At 36.5% G+C, this 20,196-nt stretch overlaps 1 protein-coding gene across 8 annotated transcripts in view; it reads right to left on the bottom strand.

Moving 5' to 3' along the window:
• Ccdc30 (coiled-coil domain containing 30) overlaps positions 1-19,232 on the bottom strand; it is a 121,820-nt gene extending 102,588 nt beyond the window's left edge. For 4 of the 8 annotated variants that reach the window (XM_047560683.1, XM_047560674.1, XM_047560617.1 and 1 more), the window contains exons 1-5: positions 18,449-19,232; positions 8,556-8,674; positions 3,809-4,002; positions 1,801-1,890; positions 59-212 (exon numbers count right to left, since the gene is read on the bottom strand). In XM_047560683.1, the coding sequence (XP_047416639.1) occupies positions 59-212; positions 1,801-1,890; positions 3,809-4,002; positions 8,556-8,598 (481 nt within the window). In that variant the 5' untranslated portion in view covers positions 8,599-8,674; positions 18,449-19,232. Of the gene's footprint in view, positions 1-58; positions 213-1,800; positions 1,891-3,808; positions 4,003-8,555; positions 8,675-8,881; positions 9,005-10,138; positions 10,158-18,443 lie in introns of those variants that run through there. The other 4 variants (XM_047560625.1, XM_047560636.1, XM_047560646.1 and 1 more) reach the window with 4 other exon arrangements.
• Positions 19,233-20,196: the final 964 nt, after the last annotated feature.

A 20,196-nucleotide genomic window follows, 5' to 3' on the forward strand; every position in this document is an offset into this window, starting at 1 on the left:
TAGAACATCACTGCAATTAAAACACGGCCAGCCATGATCATCTGAAGTCTCAACTTACCTAATTTGCTTTCTTCCATCTCCTTCAGTTGTAGTTTATCGGTGAGCCTTTGGATCTCTTCCTGAGCAACCTCCAACCTCTGTGTTACTTGTTCCATGCCTCTCTCCAGGCAATTTTGTGATGCTTTATTTTTATCCAGGTCTTTATTATGAGACTGAAATAAAACTACTGTTAGTAATACAACAAAGAGAAATTACATTCTTATGACACTTGACTATTTTCTGTAATGTTTAAAAGCCAATAAGGAAAAGTAGCAAACAGTATTTCATTGAGGTACATCTCTTTTATTAGGTGGAATCAAATAAAATGGTGATATTTGATGTTTTTTTACATATAAACATGCAATTTCATATGGTTCAATATAATATACCTAAAAGATTATGTTTATGTAATTATAAAAAACAGAATAATTTAAATATAAAAATGAATATCATTCACAAAAGAGAGATGATATTTCTCAAATATATGGTACATTAAATAAGTTTATAAAATGTTTTCACATTAAGTATTTCATTTACTTCAAAATATTCAAATACTTAACAAGGCTTATATAATGTTCAGAGCTCCCCTTCTGCAATTATTTTCAAAGATTTTTAAAACTTAGAAATTTAGTCTCATATTTTGCTTTTGGTCCTCAAAAGAGAATGATTATATAAATATAATAACTACACAAATTTCTTTAAGAGACAAAAACCAACCAAAATGCCATCTATATATCAAAACCACATTGAGTTTATTAGTGTATTTATTTGCAGAATTTTTTTATTTAAACACTTTAAAAAATACTTTTGGTACTTGGGATTGAAGCTAGGGCCTTTACCACTAAGCTACATTCATTGTCCTTTTCATTTTCTATTTTGAGACAGGGTCTCACTAAGTTGCTGAGTCTGGCTTCAGACTTATGCTCCTCCTGTGTCAGCCTTCTGAGTCTCTGGGATTACAGGTGTGCTCCATCATGCCCAGTTATTGACATACATTTTTTATACAGTTTAATATCAATCTATATATAAGTTAACATTAGAAAGATTTTTCACATTACTGTATAGATTTTGTCATGATATTTTTAAAACACTGTATAATGTTCCAGATTAGATATAACATCATTTATATAATCATTTAAACATTTGAATAGCTTCCAATATTTGCTACTGAAAATAATACTGTAACATAGAGTTTCATCCATATACATTTTTCTTTACCTTGGGTTACTTTCCAAGGTTAAATTGTCAGTATACATTTTGTTCACCAGATTTAAGTCTTAGTAACATTTCCGCAAATCAAGATATTAAATCCCATGAAGAGAATTGATTATACTTAAGATAATGTGCTCTACATTCTAAAGGACTCTCCAAAAGAGGAGCTCCACATGTATTTGTGAAGAAAAAATACGTAGAGTTCCCATGTCTGTTTTTAATTTTTCAGGTCTGGGAATCAAACCCAGTGCTAGGCAAGTGCTCTATACTGAGCCACATTCCCAGACCCCAAAATGATTTCTTAAAGGAGGTAATATACATTGATTATTTAAAGTTTAATACATTCAATAAAAATCAGCTACTATGTTAAGTAGGTGGTTTATTTTCATTCCCCCATTTTCATGGTGGATTTATAATACTTTTACATACAACTGGGTCATTTTTTACAGTATGAATCTATACATATTAATACAGTCAACCAAATTCAGGTAAAAGCTGATTTGTAATTAGCTCCTACTATAAAGTAAAATGATTATAATTTTTTTTTACCTCGCTCAGATCTTTTTTAGTCTGTTGCCCACATTCTTGGTGTTTCTGATGTTCTCTTTGCAAAGGCTGGTGGATTTGTTCAAATTTCTCCTTAAAAAAAATCAAGAAATAAATGAAACTTATCCATTAGAATAAAAACGCCATTTATACCCAAAAAGATTAATAGTATTTCCCTCTCTCTCTCTCTCTCTCTCTCTCTTTTTTTTTTTAGTACCAGGGATTAAACCCAGGGGCACTTTACCACTGAGACACATCCCTAGTCCTTTTTTATTAGAGACAGGGTCTTGCTGAGTTGCTTAGGGCCTTGTTAAGTTGCTGAGGTTGGCTTTGAATTCTCAATCCTCCTGTCTCAGCCTTCTGAGTTATTGGGATTATAGGCGTGCACACCAACACGCCTGGCTAATAAACTATTTATACAAGAAAAAGAAAGAACTCGGTCAATCCTTTTATAAGATTAAACTATACGTTCTCAATGAGACAATACTGGTTCTTGGAGGGGTAATGAAATCCCTTACTCTTTTAAGGTATGCCTACAGTATACATACATGGAGATAGTAAATCTCTAGTATTAAATTTTCATGAGAGAGAGAGATTAGATATTTATCTAAAAAGTTTTGTTGGAGAGACAACAGAAAAAAGGTCGATTAACACAGGGCTTCATATTTAAACTCAGCAAAAATAAAAAGTTAAACATATACCTGTCATACAACTTTGCCATTCTGCTTCCAGGTATATGTCCAAGAGAAATGAAAGCATGTGCCCACATAAAGACTTGTACATGTTACAAGTTTTAATTTAAAAATCACAGGGCAATCTTATTCATAAACACAGATGCAAAAATCTTACATAAGATTTTATCAAACCTAATCTAATAATTTTTAGAAAGGATAATATGAATAAGATGGATTTGTACCAGGTATGCAAGGTAGTTTTAACATTGGAAAATAAATCAGTGAAATTGTCACATTAACAGATTAAAAGGTCTAAATCATTTCATCATCTTAGTCAACAACATAAAAATTTTTTTTATAAAATTCAACATTGAGGGGCTGGAGTTGTGGCTCAGCAGTAGAGCACTTGGCTGGCATGTGTGAGGCCCTGGGTTCGATACTCAGCACCACATATAAATAAATAAAACTAAACAAAAGATCCACTGACAACCAAAAAATATATATTAAAAAAAAATTCAACTTTGATTCCTAATCCTTAGTAAACTGAGAATTAAAGAAAACTTTCTTAACCCAATAACAAGTATCATTTTAAAAAGCCTTCAGCAAACATCGTTCTTAACTATGATGTAGTCCCTGAAAATAGCTCCAGCCACATTTCTCAGCCTTCACTCACATGAACCAACATGTATTAACCACTCTACTCTATTTTCTTTGCCAGGAATGTCTTTCCTAGCTTCTTTGCTTAGCTTACACCTAATCAGCTTTCAAAAACACTATGCAACCTCACCTCCTCTGGCAGTCTTTTCTGGTCACTCTGCCCATCCTCTCTGACTTAGCCTCTCCCCTGAGTTTTCCTACCCTTTCCTGGCTTCCGTTAGCACAGAACTACTCACACTGATCTACAACCACTGGCTTATGTTTTTCCTCCATTAGTTCCTTACAAATCCAGAGCATGTCTAATTTGACTTTGTTTCTATATCATTAGCACAAAGCCTGGCACAAGTGAAGTCCCCAACAAATAACAACAATGGTAATTAATAAGTATGAAGTATTACATACACACGTATGAAATATTTACATATATTAAGTCCCTTCATTCTCATGATCATCCTCTGGAATAGTTGAATTGATTTCAGATTTTATAGATGAGGAAATTAAGGCTCACAGAAATTAACTCATTCTACATCATATAACCAACAAGTGGCAGAGGAAGTTCATCCAAATTCAAAGCCTGTATTCTCAAGCATGATTAAACTGACTTAATATTTTAGTAAATGAATGAACATATTTAAAACTGGCCTTCACCTTATTCAATTATTTAGTTAATTTTGGACTACCTGGGGAAATTCTTTCTGCAGGTTACCATTCATATGTCTTTGAGACTCCGGCTTGGAGTCCCCAAGTTCCAATTTCTTCAAGAGTGTTCTTCCTTCTACCAGTGAATATGCAATTTGTTCACAGGAGTTTCTCAGAGCTATTTTAGATGAGACTTCTCGAGACAACATTTCTTCAACTTCCTTTATTTGGGTTTCTGTTGAGAAGAAATAACTGAAACCAAAGTGCTGGTAAATGGATGGAGTTGAAGAATATCATGCTAAGCGAAATAAGCCAATCCCAAAAAACCGAAGGCCAAGTGTTTTCTCTGATATGTGGATGCTAATTCACAATAACCGGAGAGGGGGCACTAGAGAAGAATAGAATTACTTTAGATTAGGTAGAGGGGAGTGAAGGGACAGGAAGGGGTATGGGGGTAGGAAGGATAGTAGAGTGAAACAGACATTATTACCTCATGTATATATATGACTGCATAACTGATGTGATCCTACAACATGTACAATCAGAAAAATGAGAAATTATACTCCATTTATGTGTGATTTATCAAAATGCATAAGTGCATTCCACTGTCAAGTATAACTAATTAGAACAAATTTTAAAAATTAAAAAAAAAAAAAAAAAAAGAAATGCAGGAACATGCACCAGGCCCTAGGTTCTATTGCCAGCACCTCAAAAACAAAAACAAAAGAAATGCAGGTGAAAAACTGTTAGAAGATGAAGAATGAGCTCTTAATTAAAATTTTAAATTAATTTGAAAAATAAGTTATACTGATATTATTCTCTCAGTCTCTTCAGGCTGTTTGCAAACTTTCAGAAAGAGTAATAACAAAAACAAAAATAGTGGGAAAATATTTTCAAAAGCAGAAGATATTCTCACTGCTGCATAGCTTTTAGTTTTTTTTAATTTAATAAAGTAGAAGTTTTTAACTTTATAAGTTTTTTATAAAATTCAACATTGATTCCTAATTCTTAGTAAACTGGGAATTAAAGACAACTTTCTTTAATTTTAATTTCTGGAAATTTTATTAATAACTCAAATTTGAGTTTAACCCATATCTTTATTGTTCTATTGACCAGTTTTTATGTGATATGTATTATACTAAACACTTGAGATTGAGATAGATTTATTTTAGTTCTTTCTGCAATCTAATGAAGTAGGAACTGTTATTATTTCTATTTAAGATAGGAAGACTGAGGCACCAAGAAGTCAGATAACTTGTCCAAGGTTGTGTAACTAATCTTGCCAAAATTCTTGGTGATATCAATATTCAGGTGTTGTGGGGAACACTTGCAGCTGAATTCTCTCTATTGCCTCATGAAACTTTCTTCCCAACTGAGCATTTTAATCTTAGAGATATACTGTAATATCCCCCCATCTAAAATACAAACAAAAAACCCCTTCCTTCAAGCTCATGCTCCTCTCCAGCTTCTGCCCATTTCTTTATTCTCCTTTACAGCAAAACTGCAAGAAAGGATAAACCATGCCTGTGTTTTCTCTTCCTCTCCTACTGTTTTTTCCTGAATTCACTCCAATCAGGTTTTCATATCTACCACTCCACATAAATAGCTCCCGTGAAGGTCACAATGACCTCTATGTGGCTAAATACAACGGGGCAGTCACCAGTTCTCATTCCATGTATTCACTATGGAATTTGACCCAGTTGTTCATACCCTTAAAATTAAAAAACACTTTCATCATTTCTCCTCCAGGATGCCATATTCTGCTGGTTTTCCTCCTATCTTGAATGCCACTTCTTCTAAGACTCCTTTGCAGATTTCTCATCTTTCCAATCTCTAAATATTAGAATGTCCCAGAAGCCAGTCCTGACTTTCTCTTTTCTCTATTCATATGTACTCTCTGGGTTAGTTCCTGTAGTCCCAAAGCTTTAAGTATGAGCTTTCTGCTGATGACTCCCATATTTACATTGTAGTTTGCATTACATTCCAGACATGTACACAGTTGCCTACTCAACATTTTTGTCTGGATGTCTAATATACACCCCCAAATTACATGTCCAAAAGTAAACACTTTACTGTCTACCTCAAGCTGCCTGCCACACATACCTCCTCCATATGAGCAGTCAGAAACTCCAATATTCTAATTGCTCAGGCCAAAAAAGCTTTGGGTCAACAGTGACTTCACTCCCTGTTTCCAATCCAACAAAAAAATCCACTAATAAATTGGGAAAGCTCTGCCTTCAAAGTCCTTTAAGTTTTAGGCATTTCTGTTGTCAGAGAATACTGTGTTTCTGAAAAATAAAACTTGTATTTTGCAAAACTGATCCCTAAAAATAATAGGGCTGATTGAAAAAAAGGATTGGGTTAAACCCCTCAAAATCTTTGCCATTATATAACTAGTGCACTATAAAAAATTGACAATCATAATAATTATACTGGTATAATTCCTTAAAAAGGTATTGCGTTGGTACACTTAGAGACACAAGTCAAATTCCTAAAACATAAAGCAATATTGTAGCAAATATAGGACTTAAATCTATTTTTTTAAATTAGGTTTGATGTAAAGGTGGACTAAAGAATGAGTTGAAATTGTAGAGATATGGAAACAAAGGTAAAATACATAAAGATTGGGGATATCTGTGCAATACGCATTTCCAAAGCAAAACATGTGGCCAAATTGAGCCCAAAGGAAGAATATGAGAAGAGAAGGATTCAGGTAGAGTCATGTGCTGCATGACAATATTTCTGTTAATGATAGACCATATATATGACAGTGGTATCAAACAATTATATTGCCTTCTGACATTGTAGCTGTCTTAGTTATCTCCTAAGGACACATTTCTCAGAATACATGCTATCATTAAGTAACACAAGACCATACAAACTCCAAAGCTTTCTGGAAGCCCCCAAAATTAATATGCTGAGAAAAATGACATAAACTTTCACATTATAATGATTTCCCTATTTATCAATCTCTCAATAGCTAGTTTATGTTGCAAAATCACACTCTGGCAGCAAGACATACAGTATCTTCCATATTTAACAGTATGGCAGATTAGAGACCTGGAACAAATCTCCTACTGAGAATAACTAAAAATGCTAGAGGAAATTAAAGAAAACTCTTAAAATGCAACCATGATATGAATAAAAATAGAATGCAAACTTTTAAATCATCAGAAGAAAATGCAATCTATTCATGGAAAGCACAAGAAAAAAAAAAAAAAGAGTCCAGGACACATGAAATGTATTCTATGACTAATTTCTATGACTAATTCAACTTTCTCTGCACCAGAGATTTAAAAGAAAGAAAAACTTTTCTATAAAAAGATTCTTATAAAAGGAAGTCCTAAAAGGAAAATGATCCCAAATGAAATGGAATATGTGAGGTGCAAGTAAAAATGCCAAGCAAAGAAAATAATAAACATCTGTAAATATAATCACACACTATATATAATAAAAAAACTAAAACATCTCATTTGTGGAGTTTTGCAAAGATAGACTATTGTAGAGAAGTTCTATCTGTATTTTTCTTTCTTTTTCGGTTCCATAGGGCACTTTACCACTGAGCCACATTCCCAGTCTTTTCTATTTTTTATTTCGAGACAGGGTCTTACTAAGTTACTGAGGTCCTCGCCAGTTTGCTTAGGCTGGCCTCAAACTTGCTATCCTCCTGCCTCAGGCTCCCAATTTGCTACGATTACAGGTGTGTGCCACTGCACCTGACCCTATCTGTATTTTTCTTGTAGCTTTGTAGTACTAAATATTTTACAAGTTCTTAATATGCTAATGAAGAAGTTTAAAACATACTACTTTGGTATATTGATTGTTCAGTTAAAGGCACTTGAAAAACATCAAGTACAAGAAGACCATTCTGACCTTCTTTCTGTTTCTTAAAAGCAGGAGATCAAATTCCCACATGAAAGCTGGCCTCCTTACACTAGAGGGAAATAATTTTTTTTTTTTTGGTACTAGGGACTGAACCCAGGGGTGCTCTATCACTGAGCTATATCTCCAACCCTTTTTATTTTTCTTTTTGAAAATTCTAAGTTCCTCAGGTTGACCACAAACTTGTTATCCTGCTGCCTCAGCATCCCAAGTAGCTGGAACTACAGGTGAGCAACACCATGCCTAGTGGGAGAGTAATATTCTTATTATCAAGAAGGGGGAGTTGAGACTGAGAGAATTTTCTACAGATCTTGCTAACTAATTCTTATCTTTTGAGCCTCTCTATATGTTTAGTTGCTTTTTTACAACTTCCTATTCTTGTCCAAGCAGATATATGAGTGATTGACTTCATTTCCTTAATGAAGGCTCCTGTGTCACTTCAAACTTTTATAAGTCTTTATGCTTTTTGCCTATTAACCAGTCTTAAATATTAAATTAATTTTCAGGACCAACAAAAACAAACAACAACAACAATAAAACCCTAAAAGGGATGAAGTAAAGTCTTGCCTTCCCTATAGTAGGTACTTTATAAGGTAAGTGCAATGGGGAACCACAGAGTAGGTAATTATGGTACAGTGTGGTAAGTGCTGTAATAGACATTGACAGTAATTACCACTCTGTACTCTCACATACATTTCAGACTACTTCAGAATATATACTTTAAAAATGACAAGCTAAAAATATACCTAAAACGTTAGAAGTACTTTTCTTGGGGTGGAAAATATATAGTAATTTTTCTCTTCCTTCTACTTTTATACATCTTCCAAATTTTCTATAATTGTCACATACTAATGTTTAGAATTCAGCAAAGATAAAAATTTACATTTTCACAGAAGGGAAAATTACCGTTTGAGTTGGAGCTCTTTAAATTCATGTCTAAGTTGTTCATTTTCCTTTTCAAAACCGTGAGAAAAGTCTTCTCTTCCCTCTGTTAAGTTACAAACATAGTTTATGCAATATTCCACCTAAAAAGAAAACAATACAAAACAATTAAATACTCAGTCCATGGCTTTCTCTTCCCCATACTAGGGATTGAATGCAGCACTTCACATACAAAAGACAAGTGCTCTACCAGTGAGCTATTCCCCACCCCTTTAAAAAATCTTTTTTTTAAATTTTGAAATGATCCCACTAAATTACCCAGACTGGCCTTGAACTTGCAATACTCCTACCTCAGCCTCAGGAGTAGCTAGGATTACAGGCATGCGCCACCACATCCAGCCATATTTTCACTCATATTAAAGGTCCAGTCAGTGAAAATCATAGGGAGACCACCATACTGTCATGACTGCAATCTGAGAAAAACAGAAAACGTGGCTTTCCTTAAGTGGAGAGGTCTCTTTCCCTACACTTCCTTCCAGCTGTCTTATGTTATCACTATTTCCCATACATATCATACATAACTACAGATTTCTGAGATAGTCACAATCTCTTTTTCCTATTAACATATTGAGTTTCAAATCAACTCTCCTTATTGGTTTAGGTAATATGGTCATGATACCCAAGAATAGAGAAAAATCTACATAATAGTTATGTTTTATCACTATGCTAAAAGTGATGATTAATACAGTGTTCCAGGCATGATTTTAAGGACATCATGTTACCACAACCATATGGGACTAGTAGTATCTTCCCACTTAACAGGTGAAGAAGCAGGTTTACTTAGGCTAAGGGATGCTTTGTCACACAAGTAGTAAGGGAAGGGGCTGGAATTCACATTCAGGTGGGCCCAAACCAGGCACTGAACTCATACTATGTCAAATAGGTTAAATGTAGGCTACAAAATAATTGAATTGCATGGATGTCTAATAGATGATCCCTCAGAATATGTGCAAAAAGCTGAATAGTATAACAGAAGGAACACAGGAGGGGTTGGGGTTATGGCTCAATGGTAAAGCACTTGCCTAGCATGTGTGAGGCACTAGGTTCGATTCACAGCACCACAAAAAAATAAATAAAGACATTGTGTCCATCTACAACTAAAAAAATATTTTTTAAAAAAAGAAGTAGTACAGGACTTACAGTCCAACTATCATTTTTCTGTTAAGCTTCAGTTTCCTCCTTTTAAAAATAGGTGAAATAATAATATCCATTTTTAATCATAATAGCTATAATCTATCAAATTCTTGCTAGGTGTCAAGCATTTGTGTGAAATGCTTGACATATCAATTTCTGTAAATTTCAAAAGTCTCTTGTAAAAAGTTATTATCATCTCCATATTACAGATGAGGAATTTTGAGTCCAGAGTAACTTGCCCAAGGATACATGGAGGGACAGATACTAAAGGCAAATTTTTACCCCCAACTGCCTAATGTGAATGTTCAAGCTCCATTATGCTCTGATGTTTTTTGTTCTAAGGAGTTGCATTCTTTAAGCATTTGGAAATGGGATTTCCATTTAAGAACTAAACCTAAAAATTGAGAAGTTACCTGATTTGTTGATGTGGAAACAGCAGTGTGGTTCCCAGGCAACCTGAGAGAATGTATTGGTTCATTGAAAGAAAGAATATCACAGGAAGTAGGTTGATCAGTTTTGGAAACAACACAAAGAGTAATTATAGTTAAAAACAAATGATATTATTTACCCCTCTCTAAATGCAAGGTGCCCTGGTCTTAGGATATAAGATGTTCAGGAATAAGGACAGGTAGTTAGCTATCCTGTGAAAATCTGGCAATCTGTCAGTGCTATAAATATTTAGAATCATTTGTTTACCAAGTAATCATCTGATTAAACTTTAGCTTTCCACATAATATGCCTGGAAGGGAACGCATTTGCCACCAGAAATGTGTGTGGTTCTTCTGGCAATTATATTTCTTATTGCTGATGAGTAAGTAGGTGTCTGTTTCTCTACAAGCATCTTTATGAGTTTGGTTAATACAAGTCCATCTTTGGGAAGCAGAACCACCAGCAGCATGCTGACTATTCAGGTTTCTAAACCTTCAAGGAAGAGTCAAAGAGAGAATCAGCTCCTGACACAGGGATGACTTTGCCAAGAGAATGAAAACCACCTTGATCGAAAGCTACTTTGATCAGGCCCATCTGGATGTTCAGGGCATCCTTGGGCAACATTCTGTACATGAGAGCCAGGAATCAATGCAGACTATTGCTATGCTTCACAAGGGAAAAAGTACAGATGAGTGCTTTGCAAAGTACACAGTCGTATTCAAATGTTAGTTTTTAATGTGCCAATTTAATGAAAATCACTGAACAAAACCACAGGTATTTTAAAAACTGAACTATTATTTCTTATTCTTTCATTTCTTCCATGCACTTCACTGTAAGCTCTTCTATATTCCTGGCAGCAGTCCTCAGCCTGTCTTCACTGTGCTAGAATAAAAGCACAAAACAGAAGTGTTCCTCTGTCGTAGCAAGTGGACCGGTTCCTTCTTTGCCAAGATACTGAAGGATGTCTTCTAACTGAACTTTTCCCTTGATGGAAGAGATAAGCATGTATATCACACACAACACACAATACACATACACACTCACATACATGTGACCAAAGAAGTGACAAATTTGCTGTATGTATATACCTAAACTCTCTACAAAGTATATTTTAATCTATTAACTGTTACCCAGTTATAGTAAGCACTTAAATGAAAGAGCTAATAGAAAAAAATTAAAGCTTCAAACAGCTGTATACTTTCTTCTAAAGTAACAAAAGATGACTTGACATATACAAGGCAAATTATATACAGTGGAATATTTGAAAAAAAATTGAATGCTTTCTGTCTGTTCAGTTCTGAAGATTGCAATTTAATAATATGAAAATCTTCCAAGGGTTTGGCAAAATCATCAAGTCCAAAAAGGTTTTGTTCCACTTATTGAACATTTGGAAATCAAAGGAATCCTCTAGAAGTTAAGAAAGTGCCCTAATTCTGTAAATTATTTTATTTACAGAATATGTCTTATAATTTATGTTGTCTTCTATATTATTCGACTCTAAAACTTGTTTTTGAGGGGAGGTTCAGGGACTGAAGTCAGGGCCTCATGCATGCATGCTAAGCATCTGCCATACCACTGAGCTGTACTCCTAGCCCTTCGACTTCTTTATCTCAGTTTCTTGAAATGTTTAGGTTGAAAGAACTCATAGCTTGGATGATGACAGTGGGTTGAAGATAAATATCTGCTGACTGATGACGTGGTACCTGTGTTACTATATTCCTATCTATGAATTGGAGTTGCTGCTATAATCAAATATAAGTTTTAAGTTAACTTGACCCAACTGGAGTGATGAACATAATTGTTTGTACTGCAGTCTACATAATTATAATTGGTTTTGCCTTTTAAAAGCAAAATGGTATTTTTATTATTTTTCTTCTTCAATTTGCTAAATTTTCCAGTCTTATCATTTTTCATATCAACAGTTTTTGTGGATAATATTTACAACTGTAATTATGAGTCTGATGCTCATACTGAAAGAAAAAGAACTCAAGTCTGAATCCTTGCACCCACAAGGGTTCTCCCCATTATTTGCAACTATAAATCTTGTGTTTCTCCTACCCTCTACCATCTGGTCTTCACTCATCTCGTCCCACTAGGTCTCTGAGCACTATACAGTTATTTGTGGTTTTAGTCCTGAATAACAGAAAGCCCAATACATTAGGAATATATAGCATCTTATGAACATTATTTGGCAACATGGAAAAACGCTTATGCCAGAATAAGATAGAAAGCAGAATGAAAATGTATTATTATAACTGTGTGAAAACCAGACACGCAAAGACAAGACACTAAGCAAATACATCAATGTTAGATGCATTTGTGATAAACTGATAAGTAAGATTGTGAGTGATTAGAAAATAAATTCTGCTAGTTGCTTATCCCCACAGAACAGCATCATCCCATGTTGTCAGGGCGTGGGAGAGTCTTAGGTTGAAGAAAGGTCAAAGGAAAAACAGATGGGGGATGCTGAAAATGCCTTTGGGTGCTGTCTTCTAGGAGAGAGGGTAGTGGATGTTAGGCTAGGATACAAGAAGAGGGGACTGGCTGGTCAGGTTTCCAAGTGCACAGCTCATCCAAGCTCTTCTACTTGGCCACGTTCCCAAAGCCAGTGAACTTCAATCTCCACTCTACTTAGCCACCCATCCAGTTGGCTACACCCGAACTCTTATGTTGAACCAGTATTGAAACCCTGTAATCCTAATCCAATTCTGACCACCATCTCCTATGCTCCCTGCCCTACCTCTTAAAAAAAAAAAAAAAAAAAAAAAACGCTATTAAAATATACGTAACCAGAGATTCACCATGTTAGTCATTTTAAGCACACATTTCAGTGACATTAAGTGCATTCCTATTCTCCATCACCACTATCCATTTTCAAAACATTTAAATTATCCAAAATAGAAACTTTGTATCCACTGTATAATAACTTCCATTCTCTTCTTCCTCAGCCCCTGGTAACCACCATTTTACCTTCTGTTTCTATTCTTTTGACTACTCAAAGGATTTCCTGTAAGTGGAATCACATACCATTTGTTCTTCTGGTTGACTTATTTCTCTCAGCCTAATGTTCTTGAAGGTTCATCTGTGTCATGGTTTATGTTAGCATTTCCTTCCTTTTTAATAGTCCATTGTATGTATAAACCCCATTTTGTTTATCCACCTTTTGACTATTGTGAATGCTACTGCGTTAAGCTTTGGTACGCAATCATTTGTTTTGAGTACCTGCTTTCAATTGTTTGGGGTATATACGTAGGAATAAAATAGATATATAATTCTGTTTAACTTTTTGAGGAACTATTGACAATCTTCCACTGCAGCCTCACCATTTTATTTTCCCACCATCAGTGCAGAAGGGTCCCAATTTCTCCACCATCATTGCCAACACTTACTAATTTCTGTAACTTCCTAACGGGTGCGAACCAGTTGCTGTCTTAAACTGTACTTACTCTACAATGACAGTGAGACCCTGATCTGTTACATCCTTTTCCAAACTACTAGATCCTCTTTGCTTCACTTGTTTCCCCTCAAGCTTGGACCCAACTGTTGGTCATTTTAATCTCTCACCAGTATCCCCAATTATCTTCCCTCTTGTTCCACTCTCCTTGAATTGTAGCCCTGGAAAAGTTCGACCATTTCACTATTCTCTATTTTAGGTTGCTGAGTGCTGGTGAAGAACAATCAAAGCAGGCAGACTGGAGCTACTAAAAATTCATGTCTTCCAGCCTGAGCCAAGTTCTGGACTGCTAGGTCATAGCATGTGATGCCAACTTCTGGAATATCACCATTCCCCACCTTTTGGCAGATAACCTGGTCTCCCCCAGTACTAGTAAAATTAACATCATCATAAACCCTGACAGATTCTTCCCTTACCACTAATACTAACCTTTGTCTTTAGGCAATCCTGACCTCTTTCCCTTGCCAGTGGGAAAGCTTTTATCTCCCAACCAAGGCTAATCCCTTTATCTGTGGTCTAGATACCATGATGCATTGTTTTCTCAGAGAAAATTTTTCTTTTTTCTATGCTCATTATCTCCCTCTCTAGTGATCTTTTCTCAGCTCAAGATGCTCTGATATTAAAAATAAAGATATAGGGCTGGGTGTACAGCTCGGTGATAGAATGTGTGTTTAGCATGGGCAAGGCCTTGGGTTTGATCCTCAGCACTAAACACAAATAAATAAAACTAAAGATATAAAATATAGTCCTCCTTTGGTCCCACCATATCTCTAGCTTTTGTCTTCTTTGGGATAATTTGACTTCTTCTACTACTGTGCTCAAACTACCAGCCAACAAGGAACTCAAAACACCATATCCAATTGGATAGGTTTCTGTTCTTTTGTACAAATGATCTTAATGCAATACCTGTCTACATTTTCTATGAAAGCTTTCCTTTCTGTTCTGACATTCTGTTCTCCTGTTTTGACTCTTCTCTAGCCTTTCCCTCTCAGTGTTATTCCTGGGCTCCTCCTCTTCCATAGGCTTTCTAAATGCTGACATTCCCAAGAACCCTGGCTTTGGCTCTCTACCCTTCTCTCTACCACGCTATCAGATTGCGCACAGGAGGCTGACACATCTTGGTTCAAACCCTGACTCCACCACTTCGTAGCTGTATGACTTAGGTCATTTGACATTTTAAAATTTTTATTTACCCACCTACAAATTGGTATAATATAGTAACGCATACCTCACTGGGTTGTTGGAAGGATTAAATAATAATCCTTCTCTGTTATGCTTCAGATCTATCTAGATAAAGTAGCAAGAAACAAACGTATTGACCTTGGAACAAACACAAGCGAGTATGGTTGAGACTGCTAGTTTTCCTTTAATATTTAATATTTATTCTTACCTTTCTCCACAGAAATAAGACATTTCAGTTTTTCACAGATCACAGGCTACATTCCTTATGGTTAGTTATAGTCACAGGACTAAGTTCTGAAGGATGGGATGTAAGGGGAATTCTGTGCTGCTTCCAAGACGTGTCCTTAAAGGACCAGGATGCCCTTCCTTGCTCCTTCCTACTTCCTGAAATTCAGACCAGATGGGTGAAGCTTGAGCAGACATGCTGATGCCATGAAGTGAAAGCCACACACCATGAGAGAAGAAACCTTGGTCTCTTGACAGTTTCAAGATGCTGCCTTAGCAATTTTGGACTACTTTCTTCTTGACATGCACAAAAGAAAAGTAAATTTCTTTCTCTTTAAAGCCAATATTATTTTGACCTTTCTGTCCCTCATGGTCAGCGAATCCTGACTACTGTAAGAGGGATAGTGAAAGCATTATATATAAGGACATATGGCAGGTACCAACATGGCTACACAGAAAGCAGATATATAGAAAGAGTAGTCATTAAGAGACCCACAAGGTCTTTTGTCTCCAGGTTTTCCTGTGAGTCCATCTGCTCCTCCTCATCATGGATGAACTTTCTTTGCTTATTCATTAGCAAGACTGAAAATAGTCATTTAAGTCCTAAGCCTGAGAAACTTTTTAGATTAAGTCATTTTTATGTTTGTATCTCTTAGATCGAATTTTTAAAAGAGAAATAATTTTCGTTGCTCACCAATTAATTGTGCCCTCTTCTCCAGGTATATTTCTCCTTTAGTCAGTTACAGATGGAATGGATTGGAAGTGGGGGGTACAAACATGATCTCTAAAGCCTAACCTTTAAGAGAGGATTGACAGATTCAAGTTTCAGAGAATAGAATAAAGGCTAAGAGGGCAATATAATGGAGTTTACCATTGAAAATGAGTGCATATTCAATAATCTAGTGTACAACTCAATTTGAACAATTTGTTCATTTCCCCCTCTTCCTTCTGTATTCAATATTTAAAGTCACCATCAATATAGTGATGAAATCTAGGAGTTATCCTTGACCCCTCCTCATTCAGCCTACTCTCACACATAGTCGCCGTAGATTCTACCTCTTTTATCATTTTAAAATTCATCCTCTCTTTGGTTGTTGCCTTAGTTTTAGGCTTTCCTATTTGCTCAGTTTGGTTTAGTAGCATTCTTAACTATTATGGCCTGCTGCCAGGTTGGCCCCCATCCAAACTGTTTTCTCCAAAGCTTTCAAACTGATCCTTCTGAATGCAAATCACTTGCTGCTTAACATTCTCATTGCTTTCAGGAAGAGTTCAAGCCCTTTAGGATGATACCAGAGATACTCCCTCCACAATCTGGTTCCTGCCTGCCTCTCTAGCCTTATCTTCTGCTACTCCCTGACTTTAGCCTTCCATTCCATGTACTCATGAGCCCCAACATTATACTTATATTCCCTTACTTTGGACACTCAGGTCCCTCTGCCTAGAATAGTGTTATGACATTCCATAATGAACATTTTTTTTTCCAGTGGATTTATTGAGACCTTATGGTTGAGAAATTTGAAAATTCTAATAAAGCAGATCTTTACATAAATCTGTTCTTTGAGTTATAAATACCCTGACATCTAAACGGTCCCTAAAACTGCCCACCTGACAAAGCATACAAAAACGGTATTCTCTCCAAAGCAAATTTCTGAGTAAATGTTCATTAAGTATCTCAGCGAAATGCCTCTAATGTATTTTGAGCCTCTACTCCTTTCCAGGTGTAAAGAATGAGGTGGTCAATTGAGTGCCAAAGATGCCAGTAGCACATTCCAGTTGTGACAACTAAAAATGTTTCCATATATTGCCAACTCTCCTTAGGAGACAAAAATCATTCCCAGGAGGATTGGATATCATGAAGATATAGCGAAGATCATTGGAGTAGAAGGAGATCAAGAGGGAGGAAGGAAGGGAACCTGGGGGAGGGATTTCAAATGAATTTAACAAAATTGCATTATGTGCATATATAAATATACCACAGGGAATTTCACACTTATGTGTGTGTGGAAAGTACCAATCAAGGATGGATAAATGGACATGCAAGGGGAAGATGAGTGGAGTGGAGAGTGGATCAGGGGAGGGATGGGGGGGAGGAAGGAACTGGGACTGAAATGGAGTGGGTCAGATTCCATGCATGTATGTTTTTCTGGGGATGAATCCAGGTACTATGTATAATTATAATGCTCTAATAAAAGTAAATGTAGAACTAGAACTGTGCTATGGTAACAGGAAAATTTTTTAATTTATATTAACTGTGCTATAATGATGTTTGGTCAATAAAGAGGAAAGGGAAGCTCCCTTATAAAATAACATCTAACAGTCTCCTTTTTAAAAGAGAATTTATTCAGTTCCATTCAATGTGAAAAACTGCAGAACTTGTTTTTCTTTATTAATCTATTATAGCAGAGGAAAGCTGAATTTTTAATTATTTGGAAATCTGACCTGACTCTAAGCATGAAACATCACAAATACTGCTTTGATTGGCCTGTGACATCAAAATATGCAAATGATTAAAGCCCCCCAAATACCTGTTAAAATATATACTTTATATAGCCTCAAAACAGATTTATATTTCAATCTGAATTACTTAAGAAGAAATGGTTAAGAGTCAACAAGGAACACATGCTATAAGACAAATTAAATCAGGTTTTCCAAGTTAAAATAAAAGTTCACCTGGTCTAAATCAATCTCATTCTATATTAAAGTCCTTGGTATTAGTCTTTTTAAAGACCATTGAGCCTGCTGCTCCCTTGCCAAAATATTTATTTTTCAATCATTCCCCCTTATTGGTTCACATCACAAAGAATGTTTCCTGATTCAGAAACTGAGGAGGAGAGGCACAAGAATTCTTACAAGCACCTTCTCTCTAGCAAATTCTATCACCACCACGTGTTGGATTTACATGGACTTAAAGTAAAAATCCTGTTATATGATCATTTTCGACATTTTCACAAGTATGAACATTTGTCACTAAATTTATGACTAACAATATTAATTCAAAAGGAAAACTTTTTTTTTATATAAACCTGAAATGGGCCCAACACTACTACCATTTTCATTTTTTTTTCTTCATTTTCAAAACACAGTAGGCTTGCAGGAATTTAAAGTTGGTATTTACCCATGTGTACTTTTCCATTCTAGTCTCTAGTTTACCCCAGACAGAAAGCTTGCCACAGTGCAGAGAAACAGAGAAAATCTTCCTAATGATTGCAGAGCTGGAGAATGGAAAATACTTAGCTGTGCAAAGCATTGCAACAGGAAAGCAGAAGGGGGTGGTCTATAGATGACAGAGGTGGTGGACATTCAATAATGTGCAGTGTGGACAGGAAAGGGTGAACATGGTTGTGGAATGAACAGGATGAGAAAACTGGTGCTCGGAGTGATGAGAGGAGTGGATGAGGTGGTAGCTTTAAAGGCAGAAGGTAACTGACTTGACCTCCGATGATGAGGTTACCAAAGGCCTCCAGTCTCATCCGGATTCAAGGTTCTGCATGACGAAGACCGGTCCAAAAAGCAGAAAACGGCAGTTCTAAGGTTCACGTGCCTACAAGTAGGGGGACAACTGTGCCTCCGTGAACTTTTAGCGACTTGGGTCTTCGGGTGTAGTCATCTGTCCAGGGTGTGTCCCCTCACGGGTTAGGTGAGAAAAGGAGCGTGTTCTAAGTCACCGTTTAAATAAGAGCGGCAGCCTGACACCACATGGCTGCAGCAGCTGGATCCGGGGAAAACGGGCGAATCCTTCTTCGGACAGAATCACTCCAGCCCCAGGTTGGAAAGGCCAGAGCCAGAGGGCTCTTCGGTAGTTTCGGTCCTTACTTGGAAGAGAATAGGGAAAGTCCTGGGACGTGGAAAAAGGAGTGGAGGAAAAACGCTTTCCTCCTCGGGGTTGAGGCGGAAACCTCAGGAAGCAGGCGGAAATTTTCTTCTGGAGGGTGCTGCGAGGGTCCCGGGGTGGTTTTGCTGCTAGCAGCTCAGTTGTGAACTGCAGGTGCCTAAGGAGCCAGGGCGTCATAGCAACCGCGCACGCTGTGGGGACGCAAAGGCGTCATTCCGGCAGGAACCGTAGATACGACGCCCGCCATTGGTGCCACGGACGGTTCTTCCTGCGAGAACTTTTGTTACGGCGCACTCCATTGGCCTCCGGGTCGTGGGGCGGAGTTCTTCCAGCCGCACGTGAGTTCTACTCACTCCATTGGCTCCGGAGTGTGCCGTAACCATAATTCATGTAACTGCGGGAGGTTGCAATTTAATATCATTTCTAGTTCTCAGGTAGTTACCGTCACCCCAGCCCGTATCAAAGTCCTGACCTACTTACCTTAGACTTACTGTTCTAGAACTTACTTCATTCTCATAAATGTGGGATGCTAGGTCACGAGTTCTGAATTTTAGGCCTAGATCCGTCACTGACCGCACAGGGAGTTTAAGATTAACCACAATACTTGGACCCAGCTTATTATTGTTAGAATAGAAACCGGGCTTGACCAGAATTATTAAAGACTGGAGCCCCTTAAGAAGTCCTAAGCATGGCAAATTCGGTTTAGGTAAGTCGTATCTCTTTTCTGTGTAATGCAAATAAATTTGTAGGTGACACAAAAAAATTTCAATTTATACCACTTTTAGATGCTTTTTACGATTCCAGGTACTTACCAAAGCTAAATTTTACTCATATTTTGGGAAGCCTCCCCTTTGATAATATCCCAAACACTACTTACATTTCTTCCTCTTCTAGATGCAAACCTTTGCTTGTTCTACAGGCAGTCTCTTGATGGAATTCACTCCTTGTTGTATAAATGCATCAACCTCTCCCTCTAACAGAATCCTTGCAAGTGTTTGGTTTTTTTTTTTTTTTTTTCCTTCTGTGATCCAAAATGCTCACCATAACCACCATACAGCCCACTTAACACCTATTTGTCAGTTTCAGTATCGCCTCCTCCGGGAAACTTTTCTTGGTACTCAAATCTAAATCAAGTTCCTTCTTGATTTTTGTTGACTCATTTTCATTTTTCTTTAAACACTTCAATTTGCTATTAACACACACCCCCTTACTCTGTCTTCTCTCTCTCTTAGAATTTTTGGGTAAATACTGTTTTTAAGCGCTCTGAATGCATTAATCAACTGAAGTGGAGAACACTTTAATTCCGCATAGAATGGTGCTTATTTTAAAGCACTAACATGAGGTGATAA

This window comes from Sciurus carolinensis, chromosome 1 (assembly GCF_902686445.1).
Source record: "Sciurus carolinensis chromosome 1, mSciCar1.2, whole genome shotgun sequence".
NCBI lineage: Eukaryota > Metazoa > Chordata > Mammalia > Rodentia > Sciuridae > Sciurus > Sciurus carolinensis.